The sequence below is a fragment of the Rhinolophus sinicus genome, chromosome 14, assembly GCF_057876585.1.
Source record: "Rhinolophus sinicus isolate RSI-liver-muscle chromosome 14, RSI-T2T, whole genome shotgun sequence".
NCBI classification, from domain to species: domain Eukaryota; kingdom Metazoa; phylum Chordata; class Mammalia; order Chiroptera; family Rhinolophidae; genus Rhinolophus; species Rhinolophus sinicus.
Genome location: NC_142514.1, coordinates 31,533,791 through 31,548,662, shown reverse-complemented (window position 1 = coordinate 31,548,662; position 14,872 = coordinate 31,533,791). Strand labels below are relative to the sequence as shown.

Here is a 14,872-nt window from a genome sequence, read left to right as displayed (position 1 = left end):
ATGGAGGCCCAAGAAATACCAACATTTAACGGATGGCTGAAGAAGAGAAGGAATGCACAGAAAAGAAGGAGAAAACCAAGAGAATTGGTAGCACAGAAACCAAGGGAAGGGTGATCTGAGAAGTGGGAATGGCTGATTGACAGACGCTCCTGAGAGATCCTGTATAAGGTCCAAAGATGTAATTACTGGGTTTGCAATCAGAAAATGATTGGTAACCTTGGCAAGTCCTGTATAGTGGAATGGAGGACACAGAAGTGGGTGGAGGAGAAAAAGAGGTGAGGAAGTAGAGACAGAGAAGGCCAATAATCTTTTCGAGAAGCTTCACTATGAAGGGCAGAGCTGAGTGCAATATAGACTTGAAACAGGCACTGAATTTTTTAAGGAAGAAGAGATTTGAGCAGATATAAATGCTGATGAAAAAAGCTGGTAATGAGGCAAAGGTGGAAGCTCTAGGAGAGACAGAATGAAGTCCCTAAAAAGATGGGAGGGAATTCAAGCGCAATGTCAAGAGAGGATGAGCCCTAGACAGAAGGAATAGCCACTTCAACTCTGATGGGAACAAAAGAGGTTAGGTTTGGAAGACAAGAAGTTGAGGGAGTTCTTGACTTTTGAGATGATATTTTGATCACCAGATGTCCTGTTATAAAATCTTAGAATCGAGGGACGAGCTCCCTCAATAATTGTCTCTCCTTTTCTCTCTTGAAGATGGCCTAATCTTTTCTGTTCAGCAAAGGATACGTGAGTCTAAGCCAGGTGGTCAAGCGTACCAGGAACAGGCTGGCTCCCTGGGAAAACTCCTGCTCCAGTTCAGGGGCCGTCTTGCCTCGGTTGGATTCAATAAAATTTTTGAGGATGTGACTCCGTGTGACTTTGCCAGCATTGTCCCAATCCTGTAAAAAACTCAAAAGGCGGCTAATTGCTGCCTGTTCCTTCATAGAAGCCATGATCAGTCAGTCCTGAAGTCAGCTACAGAGGGAGAGAAAACAGGCAGGTCACCAAAATGGTTAGAACCACGTAAGTCCTGTAGGTAACTCTAGCTTTTGCTTTTCCAGCAGTCACTTGGAGGCTACTGAGCCTCTCTCATGCAATGGTTGTAGTGACATTCAAAACACACCTCTAGGACCCGTCACCTGCTACTTGAACAGGGAGGATCTAGCTGTGTCGCAATGGAATTAAGAATATCAAGGTAGTCAACAGCTGCTTCAGGATTCAGGGCTAAAAATTTAGCTTTCTGGCTTCTTCGTTGATACCAGCAACTAAAAGGACCACAGGCTCCAACTGAGATAAAGGCGTCGCTAAAACCCTGGCTCTCTCACCCCTCACTTCACACAGAATCAGATATTTGGGGTCTTTAGAGACCCGGCCCCCTCTTATGCCAATCAGCCAAGGGAACACGTTCCTTAACATTGTACTTTGGGCTTTTATACTAACTCTCTTAAAAACAACTTTAAAAAAAAGTTAGTGGAAGAAAAAGTTCCCATTCCATAGTTGGATTAATGGGCTGTGGTTTGTAGGAGTCTGTGTCCTTGGGAGAGAGTGTTTTCAGTGGGGGAGGGAAGGTTTAAAATAAACCCGTTTTCCAAAAATAGTTGTGATTGAAAGTGTTATTATCCATAACAAATGTTAGTGCTGATGGGAGAGAGGCACGTGTGATTCTTTTGTCTAACAGACAAGTGAAAGTCATATTTCACATTATCATGGGGTTTTCTGTGATTTACAGAATATTTGTGAAACATTACTTGCAGCGGCCATGATTGATATGGAGAGAACAGCTTGTGTGTAGGGGAGATGTGTATTTCACGAAGATGGTTCAACATGAAATTTACAGTGCCATAAAGTGCTCCTACATCTTTGCTAGAGATCTAGTTAAAAGGACTTTACAGTCTGAAACATCCTAAAATTGATTCTAAATTAACATTTCCTCACATGTATTTGAGATACTGATGGCGCCCAGCTATCAGAATTTTATTAGGAAGCAATAATCTGAGGCATGCTGAGACAGACATACATACACACACACCAACCTCCTCTACTCCCCAGAGGACACTGGATATGTGCTCCCAGGAAGGGCGTCACGTCACCTCCGGGATGGAGACAAACACGAAATCCTCTCAGCCAGAACAGCCAGGTGAATAACTGTGGGTCAACCTAAACACAAAAATGACCAAAACCTGTCATGGGATCATGCATCAATCACTGTGAATGATATTACAGTCCTAAGTCTGAGAATAACTCTCAGAGGCCATGGCCACCTACGACAGCCAAATTGGCCTCAAGAAAATGGGGATGAGTAGCTGTTCTGCACCCCAGGGAGGAGGGGTTGAAACACCACCGTTAGCTTTATCAGGCAGGAAAGCACCTCGTGCCCCTGCCCTGCTGTGGACCGACCCATTCTAGGATCAAAACTCAAAGTGTTACCAGAGAGGCACCCAGCAATTCTGGGACACCAAGGTAGGCAAATTTCAGCTGGACACTCTACATTATGGCCACTCGAAGTTCCCTTGGATCTTAGTCTTTCCGTATCACTTTTTAAACGGGTAAAGAAAACCAACAAATGGCAGCTTTAAAGGTCAAGTGATGTAGCTCTAAATCAGTGAATACTAGCGAAGGCCCATTACGTGTCACGTTGCAAGGTGCTGTGGGAGATGCGGAGATGAATATGGTGATGCCGGGCCCTTGAGGAGCTCCAAATCTTGTGGCAGACTGGAAGAGTATGAGACTCGGAGTCAGACTGGGTTCAAGGGTCAGCTTCCCACTTGCTATTTAGTAAAACATCAAACTATGAAATAATTCCTGACTTATCCCTTGCCATCCTCCAGTCTTACTCTAGAGGCAGGCACTTTCAACTCTTTTGGCTCTTTCTTCTGGTGTTTACCTCTATACATATTTCCAAATAATGAGTTTATACTACTTGCTATGGACTGAATTGTGTTCCCTTTGTCCCCTAAATTCATATGTTGAAGCCCTAACCCCTCCACCCCCCACCCCTGTACCTCAGAGTGTGACTGTATTTAGAGACAGGGTCTTTAAAGAGGTAATTAAGTTAAAATGAGGTCATTAGGGTGGGCCCTAATCCAATATAACTTGTGTCCTTACAAGAGATTAGGGCACAAACACATACAGAGGAAAGACCATATGAAGACAACAGAAGTCAGCCATCTACAAGCCAAAGAGAGAGGCCCAGAAGAAACCAACCCTCTAACACCTGGATCTTGGACACCTTGATCAGAGCCTCTGAACGGTAAGATAATAAATTTCTGTTGTTTGAGTCACACCTTCTGTGTTACTTTGTTATGGCAGCCCCAGCAAACTAACGTATTACTATTACTTGATTTAGATAAGATGTATTTCTTATTCTAGCAGTTGAGGAATTAGCTCTCTTGCACCACTCTAACCCCCATTTTTACAATATAGTTTTCCAGTTTATAGTTAAATCAATAGTTAGTGTTTATATTATTGGTCAAGTAAATAAACATTGTTCACTTAAGTTGTGGCTTATTCCATTTTCTTTTATAAATTGGTTTTACCTGGAGTTAGTTTTTCAATTGTTTAGTTTTCTAAGTACATAGAGCTATTTTCTCCCAAATGTTCCAAACATGTAGCAATGGTTTTCCCAAATGTTCAACCCCTAACTGACCAGTTCCATCTTTTCCCTGGAAACCTCTGCCCCACTGTCTTTCTGCTCATTTGTCCTGGGTACTCACTAAGCCTCATATACAGACATTGTCCTGGGATTTCCTTTTGCCAATCTTCTCTGCTGATTGCGCTATTTCCTGGATCCACTTCATCCATTTTTTTGAAGCACATTCTCCAGTAGCTTCCTAAGACATGACAATTATTTTTGTGTGTGTGTCTTTGGAAGTCTGAAGATATTTCTGACCTCATGTTGAATTGGTTGGGTACATAATTCCACATTAGAAATAAACTGGCCGGGTATTAAGCCTCCCCAGTGTTGCTGCTGAGAAGTCTGACGTCATTCTGATTCCCGTGCTTTTGTCTGTGCTTTTTTTACTTGATGCTTTTAAACCTTTTCTGAAATTGTATGATGATAGGCGTTGGTGCAGGTCTTTTCCATTTATTATACTAGGCCCCTAGTGGGGTTTTTTAATCAAGTGCTGTGGCCTTCAGTTTTTAGAAATTTCATCAGGCAACAACTAGTCTTTTCACTTGAGGAACTCTTAAATGTCAGTCAGTGCTGTTTTTTTGTTTTTTTTTTTTCCCTCTTGGAGTCCTCAGGGCCTCTGGAGAAGACTTTACTGTTTCCCCAAGGAGGATGAGCGCGTGGGAGTGATAAATGTCTGACTATTGGCATCCTGGGGGTGGAGAGTGGGGGAGGGGCTGAGGCTGTCACAATGCAGCGTGTAGCCCTTCCACCACTCAGTGTCCCCCCTATGTCTCATCCCTGCCCTTCAAACTATGCCGGAGGTCCCTGAGTGTGGAGGCCTCCAGAGTTCGGTTTCCTTTCTCCTTAGGCAGAAGCAGAGTTTAGGGTAGTTGTTGGACTATTGAGAGAGGAGCTCTGGGGTGGGGGCCAAGTGCTCTGCTTATAGACTTCAGCCAATCCCCATTTTGGGCCCACACCTCATTTCTGACCTGGGGTAACAACGCTGGTGCTTCCAAGTGTTAAGTCTCTTGGAAGTTAAACTGGGTGAATTGACTTGCTTTTTATTGGTAATCTCCTCTTCTTGGCACTTAGTCTGTCATTTCTTAGGATGCTTCAAGCCAGGTAACATTCCTCCACCTGATTTCTACCGTCCAAATATTTGTTGAACTTTCACTTACTGTTGCCTTGCCTCTTTCTCTGAACTTTTGTGACTTAGCACCTTTTTATGTTCCTTTAGTGTTAGGTCAGTGAGGTTTTGAGAGGTAGGGAGAGATAAGGGGCGGCAGTCATGTTTAATCAAGAGAGTTCAGCCCCTTATTATTCATTTTCATCTCAATTTTTCTTCAAAGTAAGATTTGATGAGAACTGGAAAAAAGACCCATTAAACACAATTTAAAACAAACAAACAAGAAAACAGTGGGAAAAGGAGAGAAGTATGCCAATTTCAGGAGTCAGCTGCTGGGATAAACAGTGTATCTGAGGTTCTTCTTGACTACCAAAATAAAAGGAGAAATATTATGTGTCTTTTATGGTTAAGGGAGGAGAGAAGGAATGATGGCAAGGAGAAGAAACAAACATTTTTTTCAGTTTTCTCAAGAACCAGTCACATATGATATGTATTATATACATTATTTGTTTAACCCTCTTAGGAACGCAAGGAGGTAGTTATTATTATTCACAATTTTTACATGAAAAAACTAAGGTTTACAAAGGTTTGCTCATTTACTGAAGGTCTCACAGCTAAAAAGGGGTGGAAATGGAAATTGAACTCAGATTTGTATAATTCCAGAGTCCAGTTTCTCTCTGTTTAATCAAAAGCACTAATTCTGCTCTCCCCTGTGCTCCAAAGGTACCAATAACTTCTTATTATCAAAGTGGATGGCTAGTTTGCCGTCCCATCTTGCTTGACCTCTGATAGATTGTGGATGACCCTCTTCTCAAAACTCACTTCCTTACCCTAAGTCTCTCCCGGTTCTACCCCTCAGCAGGTCCTTTTCCTGTTCTCAGGTCTCTCCTCATGCTTTGTAATCTCCTGGGTGACGTCCTTCACTTCTATCACTTCAGGTTACACCTGTAGGCTTTATGACTCCCAAATCTACAATCTCAGCCTGGGATTGAGGTCCAGATCCCTATATCTAGACGACGAGTGGATGTCTTCCTTGGTATGTTTCACACACTCTTCAAATCAATGAGTCCCAAGCTGAACTCATCAAGCCCTCACAGCCGCTCCTTCCCCTGTGTTGGTCCTATTTCAGTGACTGGGTTACATACCACCTCTCCTGGTCACCCAAGACCTGTCTTTGACGTGTATTCCCTCTCCCTTGCCCTCCTTATGTGAACTGTTGCCAGGTTCTGCCAATTATACCCCCTGAATCTCTCTCAGATCAGTCTATTTATCTTCATGTCCACTGCCACTATTTTCATTTACTCCCTCCGCCCTCACATGAGTTACTTCAACAGCCTCCTAACAGATCTTCAGGTTTAGCCCCATCCTAATCTCCAGTGATGTGAGAGCTAAAAATGCAAAGCTGACTGACTTCCCTGTTTAAAACTCTTCAGTTGTTCCCCGTGTTATCTTCAAGATAAAGTTTCAAACATCTCAGCCCAAAGAACTTTCATCTAAATCCTGCCACAATTGAAATCTGACCCCTTGTTCCTTCCCCCTTTGTCACTGCTTGTAGTGGGAGTTAAGAGGAAGCTGTCAGCTTTCCTACACTTTACAAACCATCCTCTAAATTCCCGATACTGTTTCTAAATCATTTCTTTTCCTCTGAGGTCAGGCTTCCTACCCTTCCCTCCTACCTTGTCTCATGACTGATTTATTGGCCACGCCACCAAGCTCATTGATGACTTGGGCCCAGAAGTCTTCCTGTTTACCCAACACCTGAGAGGCAATTTCAACATCAACATGTTCCTTTTCCATAATTTGGGTGGCTAGCATCCTTCCTGACACATAACAGGTGCACAAGAAGCGTTAAACTGACATCCAACACACTATGCTCAGAACGAGCACTTTGATTTCCTAACTCCACATAGTAATTAATTAAGCAGATGTCCTGGGTGCCAGTAGACTCTGAGCCAAGCATGGAGGTTCGGATTGGTTAACATGACAAACATAGTATCTGCCCTCAAGGTGCTTACAGCCTGGTGGGGCAGAGAGAAAGGCAACCAGGTGATTTTAATGAAGAGTGAAAAGTGCCCCGATGGGGGCAAATCCCAGGATCTGCTGAAGCACGCGGAGAGGCACAAAATCTGGACTCCAATGATCTCCAACCTTCACCTCTAACTAACCCAGCATTCACACTTATGATCCACACCCTAAACTTGTGAATTGCCTATCAAGTCTACAATTCCCAGCTCCTCACTCTACCACATCCTCCATCTGTTCTCAGGAAGTCTACTCTTGGGTTTAACAGAAATGTTATAGGCAATTAGGCAAGAATGTCCTCTTCATTCTTTCCAAGGAATCAGTATCCACACCCATCCTTCTCTTTCCCTTCTTTCCACCCCTTTGCCAGAGCTCTCCATCCAGGCACTGTGCGTCCTTAAGCCCCTCACTCCATCCTTTATTCCCTCCTCCCCTGTATCTTCAATCACTCCCTTTATTTAGGCATTCTTTTTGTTAACTTACTTGATTCTTGCCTATCCTAGAACAAAATAAGCAAACATGAAACAAAAACCACTTATCTCAACCCCACGTCCCCTTCCAGTCACCTCTCTGGTTTTCTCACTTCATAGCAAAGCTTCTTAAAAACAGTCTACACTCTTTTCTGTTCTCCCACTAACCATTCTCTCCTCAACACACTGCAATTTGGCTTCTCTCTCCCCCCACCCCTGCCTGGTCCCCTACGCTTCACTTCCATCACTTTAGCCCGTGTCTCTGACAACCTCCTAATTGCCCAGTTCAATGAGGACATTTTCGTCCTTTGCTCACTTGTCCTGTTGCTGCAACTAACATCACTGACCATTCCTCTTACTCAAAATGCTTTCCTCCCTGATGCCTCGGAACCACGTCTTCTTCTCTTGGACTGCCTGCACCCTTGGCTGCTGCCTCCCTCCGCCCCATCTTTGAGTCTCCAGGGCCTGTCACATTTGATGTCAGTCCTCAGTAAGTTGTCTCAAACATGAGCAGGAGTCCCTCTGCCCTATCCCCAACCTCACTATCAGCAATTCCATTAAACATGACATTCAACAAATTGGCAGAGCGCGTGTTCCTCATCTTTGCGCTAGGCCTCGGGGGATGAATGTGAAAAAGACACAGCTCCTTCTCTCAAGGGGTACACAAGGTGGGGGTGGCATAGAGTCCTGTAATGAAGCAATTTCAATTCTAGTCGTGTAGTGGTAAGTGCTATGATGGCGTAAGCACAGGATACTTTGGGAATGTGAGCAAGGGACATCTAACTCAGCCTTAGTTCCTGGGGTGGTGGCTGTTACAAAATATTTCCCGAGGAGATGCCATGCAGGCTGAAAGGCATCTGCAACTAGTCAGGTGAAGAGGTGAGGAAACTGTATTCCAGGTAGAGGGAATAAAATATGCAGAGGCTCAGAGGTGAGAGAGTATACGGAGTATTTAAAGAATTGCAAGTGGGAGGCAGTACCACGTAGTGGTCAGGAACATACACTGGACGTGGATGGTCTACCACCTCTCTGCTGTGTGACCTTATGTAAATTCCTTAACCTCTCTAGGCTTCAGTTCTCTTACCTGAGAAGAGGTGACAATACCTCATAAGGGTCAATAAACTACCTAACACATACAAAACCCTCAATAAAGCTTAGCTCTTATTTTCATTGCTGAGATTGTTCAGAATGGCTGGAACACAATATGAGGATGGAAGTGGCAAGAGATGAGGCTGGGAAAATAGGTAGAGGACAGAGAATGAAGGGCCTTATATACTCTGCTGCAAGGTTTGCACTCTATCCTGAGGGCAATGCAAGGGCACTGAAGAGTTTTAAGTCAAAGTGACCAGAAAAGATTTTGTTCTAGAAATATCATCTTGACTGCAGTGCAGAAAGATGACTGAAAGGGGGCAAGACTAGAGGTGGGGCACCAGTTAGGGGGCTGCTCCTGTAATCCTGGCAAAAGGTGCTGATGACACGAGGGTTGAAGAGAAGTAGAAATGTCACATAGACAGAAGCAACAGGACCTGGTGACTGGTTGTAGAGGATGAAAGAGGGGGAGGAATCCGGGAGGATGCCCAGATAACCTTGCTTCCTACACTTCACAGAGAAAATAGGGCCTCATCAAGTGCAATTCCCTTTTCTCCCCTCCATTCTTAACCTTACCATATCAGCACCCAGCCTTCCCACGTAGCTTCCATCGTTCCATCTCCTCTGACTCCTTTTAAACACTTGCTCAATCTTCACCAACCCAAATAAATATACAAACAAAGCCTTTCCCTCAAGCTTCTACATTTCCTCCTTTCTTCACCCCCAAATTTCTCCTTCTGGCCTACAGGATAAAGTCTAAACTCCATGTGGCATACAAGGCCCTTCAAAACTTGACCCCAGGCTAATCTCATCCTGTCATTTCCACATTACAACAGACCTTGACTTCTCAACTCCCTAGACCCTTCCAGGAGCCTCCACATTTCAAAGCTACTCTGCCATCAGGAATGGCCAGCCTCCTTTTTGTCCTTTGGCTAATTCTGCAAACCAACTAGGGGCTCTTGGTTCTATGGCTCCACCTACGCCACCTCTTCCCCTACTATGCTGTAAAACTTAACCATCCCTCTCACTAGAGTGTGAGCTCCTCAAGGGCAGGGGTTGGTCTTCCCCATCTGTGTCTCCAGGGCCTGGCATAATGCCTGGCACAACATAGATGTTTAACAAATGCTTCCTGGGTGAATGAGAGAAGAAATCAGCCAGCTCCTGTTTAGGTGGTTATATCTGAATGTCTGTGATATGGAGGTCCATAAAACGACCAACTTCCCAAAGCTGCCATGTGCAGAGTGGCAGAATCTCCATCCAAGAAGGCCAGTGCAAAGTCTATGAGGCATTTTACAGCTATGACAGGAAATAGCAATGTCAGCAGTGGTGTCATCTTTGGACACTAAGGACAGGGATTCAGTGCCATGAACGGTCAGTTAAATTGTAATTGGAGTGAACTGTTCCTCTGCAAACCATAATGTTCTTTAGCTGTAGCCAAATAGCGTTCAAGAAGGGGAGAAAATTTTTTGAAATGTCAAAGAAATTATTTCCAATTTGGTGCTCACAACCAGAAACTCTAATGATCAGTGGAAATGAGAAGCAAACAAATTAGCACTAATGGAAAATGGCTTTTGGAAAAGAGGATTTAATTTATAGTCAACTGGTCGTGGCATGCAGCATGCAGTAAAAGTCAGCTTCCCCAGCTCGATCATAAGAACTGGAGCACACACGGAACGCCAGAGAAAAATATATGTATGCCATCATGCTTATTGGAACCTCACTGTAAGTGGCAGCCAATTAAAATAGTCATTATTTTACCTTGGAGAGAAAATGGTCTGAAAAATCAAAGCACATGAAATTAAAATCCAGATTAGGAACCTCGGTCCAAATTGGTTTGTTTGTGGCCTTCTAACCTTGGCAAGGTCTTCTGCAAGGACGACAAACCTACTTTGTCTTCAGCCCAGAGTGGACCCTCTGTTTTTAATTTCCTCTCCATCTTCAGAGGTGATTAATAAATCTGGACTCATCTATAAATCATTTCTATAGCAGCCAAATGGTCCTTCCTCATGCAGGGAAACTAAAATCACAAAATTTAAAAACCCCAGCTCTTGCACTAAGCCAAAGGTCCTCAGCAACAAGCGAGAAGAGGTATTATAAAATCAAAAGGGCACTAGGTCTTGTTTCTAAATAAAATTTCTCAGTAGGGTAAATCAAAAGGCATGTTTCTAAAAGCAAGAAGCCTCCAGGGCATGGGCTGTCAGCCTGGCTCACTGTCCCCAGATGGCCCCGGAGACAACAAGGCAGTCACTATGTGCTGTTTCTGCAGGTTCCATCTGCAGAATGGAACAGAGGCCTCCTCCTTGGGCTCCCAAAAAACCTCCTCACTCTCAGGGGTGAGGGAGAGAGGGAGGAGAGAGAGAGATTGAGATTCTCCTTCCTAACTTCAGGCCCTGCCAAAGGGTACATGTGCTGCAATGTCACTTCCTTCGCAGACTCCCTCCTTCTGCTCCCCACTCATACCCTCTTCATAGACCCCTCCTGCCACCCATTACTTCCCTACGGATAGTCACCTTTCCTCCATCTCCTTCCTGCAAAAACCCTCTGCCTTCATTCTGTCCCCAGACGTACCCTCATTTTCTACCCACAGACCTCACTTTTCCTCTCCGTAGACTCACTTCTGCCCCAACTCCTCTCCACAGATCTGCCCTCGTGCCCTCCTCCACAAAATGTAACTCTCTAGGTCAACAATAACCTCTCTACCCACATTCTCCTCACCCCTTCATTACTCTATGCTCTACACTTCATCTTTCTTGACCTGATTTCCTACCCTTCCTTTTCTTCCTAACCTTCCAACTCTGCCCTCGAAAGCATTTGTTTCTGATCAGGACCGTCTCCTCCACTCTTAGCTTCTCCACAGTCTACCTGCAGCTTGCCCCGAAAGCTGCTTCTCCCCCAGGGGGCCACTTCTGCATAACCCTCCCTGGCGGAAGCTGCTTATCCTCTTCCACTCCGAGGATCTCAGGGTTGGGAGTGGGGTTAGTGTCTCCTCACCAAAGCCCAACTCAGTTCCTTCTCCCACCACCTTCTTGTAAAAACCTTTGCTATTTTTGAGGGTCACGCCATTCACCTGTATTGACTTTTATCCCTCTTCCTCAGGCTGTCATAGACAGATTCCAGAACATCCTACTTTATTCATCAAGCAATACGGGACCCAGCTCACAAGCGTCCTCTTCCCTTTTCCCTCCTCAAGTCCTGCCATCATCCAGGGAGATTTCAATGGCCATGTCAACATCCTGAATGTCTTCTGTATTCCACGTCGGCCTCGCATTCCCATGGCCACACCCTGGACCTTGTCATCACCTGGAACTACTCAGTCATTACTCCATGTCCTGATTACATACAACTCTTTCACCCAAGTATTTCCAAGATACGGGTTCTCTGACTTCTTTGGGACCCCCCAGTCCATGACACTTTTACACTCTCCTGTGCAGTTTAGGTTCTAAGATCCATCATCTCAACCTTTTGCCAGGATCCTCAACTTCCTTGCCCTTTGTCCTTCCATTTTATCCACCTGATAAAATCCAAACCTGTTCAATTAACCTCTCACACCCACCACTAGGTGGCTGAATACTGTTGGGGGAAAGATACATATTACACAACTATGCTGTCTGCTGCTACAAATTAATGGTCATTAACTGCCCAGAAATCTGAATGCTGCCTTGGTCATCTTGTTCCCATTCTGCACTGCAGCTATTTCAATCTCTCTCTGCTCTTCTCAAGCCTTTCATATCATCTCCAACCCTTTTCTCACTGGCTGACATCAGGTCCCTATTTCAGAGAGAAATTAAACCATCAAACAAGAATTCCCTCAACTTCTTGCCACCAAAGCTACTAACGTACTAATAATCTCACACGCTTCGTTTTTGTCACAATGCCAATGTCCCTCCATCTTTCTAAGTGAATTTCTCCATCAGTGCCTTGGATCCCCTACATTACTCTTTTTCTGGGGTTGCCACTTTCTCAGTTACTTCTTTTTTTCTATAATTTTATCTTTTTCCTTTTGCTGGATCCAGGCCAACAGCATTTCTCCCATCTGAATAAAAACCAGTGTTTCCTTCCAGCTATTGCCATATTTCTTTTTTGTCCTAAAAAACCAAACATCTCAAAAGTGCATTGTACGTGCAATCTTTACTTCCTCACTTTCCCACCCACTTCTCAATTCACTGTAATTTGACCTCTGCTTCCAGCACTGATCTGAAACTGCATTTGCAAAGGTCACCAACAATTTCCTTGTTTCTAAATCCAGTGGGTTTTTCCTCAGACCTTATTTGATTAATCATCAGCCTCCAACACTTTCCTCCACCAGCCACTGAAACACCATGGTCTACTACTGATTATCTTACCATTCTGGTCACGTCATCTCAATTACCCTTGCAGGTTCATTCTCCCTTTGCCAGACCCTCAGACTTGAGAGCTTTTCAGAGCTCTGTCCTCGGCCCTCTTCTTTTCTTACTCTACACATACTCCCTGGGGAAGCCCAACAAATCAATCCACTGGTGTGGCTGCTATGTCTAAGGCACTACACATTTCTATTTTCAGTTTAGACTTATCTTGCAAACTCCCATCAGGCATACTCAGCTGTCTCCTGGACACCTCCACTTGGATGTCCCACTGGCACCTCAAATTCACCAGGCCCAGAACTTACTTTCTCCTAAAAACCATGCTTCCTCTGCTTTCTTTTTGCCCAAGCCAGTATTTATCCTTCTGGTCTCCTACTTGCCCCAGCAGGCACCAAGTCTAGTTCTTTTTAACTCTTAAGAGTCTAAGGAATCCATCCTCTTCGCTCCTGCTACCTCTCCAAGTTTTTGGCCACCGTAGTCCTTCCACATTACTCAAACAACTTACTAATTGGTCTCCCTCCTTCTCTCAATCCCCACTCTATTCTCTGCATTCATCTTTCTAGAACACAAATCTGATTGTTACTCCTTTGCTAAAGCCCTGCAATGGCTCCTCACTGTCCTCAGGATAAAGTCTAAGCTCTTGCATTCATAGGAAACACACTGGCAAATTTTTACCACCAGTAAGTGTCCTGGCTGTTTGCTCACGGGCCGTGAAATAATTCACGAGTCAGATAGAAATATAGAAGATTTATTAAAGTAAGAGGAGAGTCAGCTGGGCAGAGTCTGCTGGAAACTACTGCCCCGAGTCTTTGTTTCACCTTTAGTCTTATATTTTCTAGTCAGAATGTAAATTTCTTAAGCCTGTAGTGGAATTTTCTAGAGTTTGGCTTTGTCAGTTGGGGTGGGGGAAGGTGCAGTTAAGCCGGTTATCACCACCTTTGTATATGTTATGTAAATTTAAAGTTGGAGTCAGGAGTGGATCCCACACAGATGCAAAGCCTTTCGCAAGTCACAGGGCCAGCACTGGGCTGACGTAAACAGAAACGTTAAAACTGGCATAGTAAATGTATAGGAAGGAAAACCATTAACAGTTGGTGGAAGGGAAGTCGAGGAAAGGAAGCAAAGGAAAGGAAAAAAAGCTTTCAAAAAGTCCCAAGCTAAATTACACTTGTTACATCAAATTATACCAGAGATTCAAACCTCAAAATGGAAGATTTAGTGTCACCATTACAATCCCTCTGTCTTAACAGTAAGATCAACCTAAAAATCAAAGCTGCCCTTGGCATCAAAGACCCTCCAGGATCTGAGCCTACCTGTTCTTCCAAAGTTTCTCTCTCATTAGTATCTCCTCAGGCCAGAAGACGCTCATAAGTTCTGGAACTCACCCTTCAGTTTCCCCTTTTGAGCTCCTGCAGTCCTTTCCCTCCATATCGCCACAAGTCTTTGACGGCCAACCTCTAGGGCCGTCTCCACTGCCATAATGCTCCTTGACACTTTCTGAGCTCGCGCAGAGTTAGAGTTGGTTCATAAATGGTTTCTCTCCGTCTCCTTTTAAGACTTATGGAAGTCAGGGCCGAAAGCTTAACCCTAACTAGAGCCCACCTACATAATAGGTGCTCAGTAAACACGTTAAATGCAAGGATAAATGCAAGAAAACGGCACTCCCTAGCTCCTTTGTGTCCCCCACGAACAGGGCTTTCTCTAGTCTTTCCCTGAAGACACTCCTCCCCTCGCGACCCTCCTCCCCCCAACCCCACCAGTCAGAACATGTTTTTCCCACTCGGCGGAGGATGGGCCGGCACGCGCCCATTAGGTCGTTTTGTACGGTTTTCAACCTCCAGCCTTCGGAGCTGCGGCTGATATAGGATGTCAGAGGTAGCTAGGTGATGTAAGTCAAAGGGCACTGCCATCCACCCTCGTAGGATAACACGCAGTTGGGAAGGGAGACCACCCCATTCCCAAAATACCGCAACTCTCCCGCAGACCCTCTTACCTACACAAGAGGGTGGGGACTCTTCCTGACCGGCGTCCCGGCTGACCAATAGCTGATCCACATTAAGGGAGTCAGCCAATGGCTGCGGGCCAGGGATAGGGCAGGGCGGGGAATGGTTGCTAGGGCTGAGCTAGTGGGGTGCGGCGAGAGGCTCCGAGACAGACTCGGTGGTTGCTAAGGCGCGAGGTCACAGAGCGCGCTCAGGGATTGGGCAGCGTCGTGGGAGGG

General features: G+C 44.9%; 1 protein-coding gene across 8 annotated transcripts in view; it reads right to left on the bottom strand.

Annotated features, from left to right (window-relative positions):
- Window positions 1-14,779, bottom strand: part of ARMH1 (armadillo like helical domain containing 1) — a 57,293-nt gene extending 42,514 nt beyond the window's left edge. For 3 of the 8 annotated variants that reach the window (XR_016018620.1, XR_016018623.1, XM_088791096.1), the window contains exons 1-3: window positions 14,645-14,779; window positions 2,025-2,148; window positions 739-966 (exon numbers count right to left, since the gene is read on the bottom strand). Coding sequence is in view for 1 of the 8 variants with exons in the window: in XM_088791096.1 (XP_088647222.1) it covers window positions 739-944 (206 nt within the window). In the remaining 7 variants the exon portion in view is untranslated. Of the gene's footprint in view, window positions 1-738; window positions 967-2,024; window positions 2,149-13,964; window positions 14,380-14,644 lie in introns of those variants that run through there. The other 5 variants (XR_016018624.1, XR_016018621.1, XR_016018622.1 and 2 more) reach the window with 5 other exon arrangements.
- Between the last annotated feature and the right edge of the window lie 93 nt (window positions 14,780-14,872).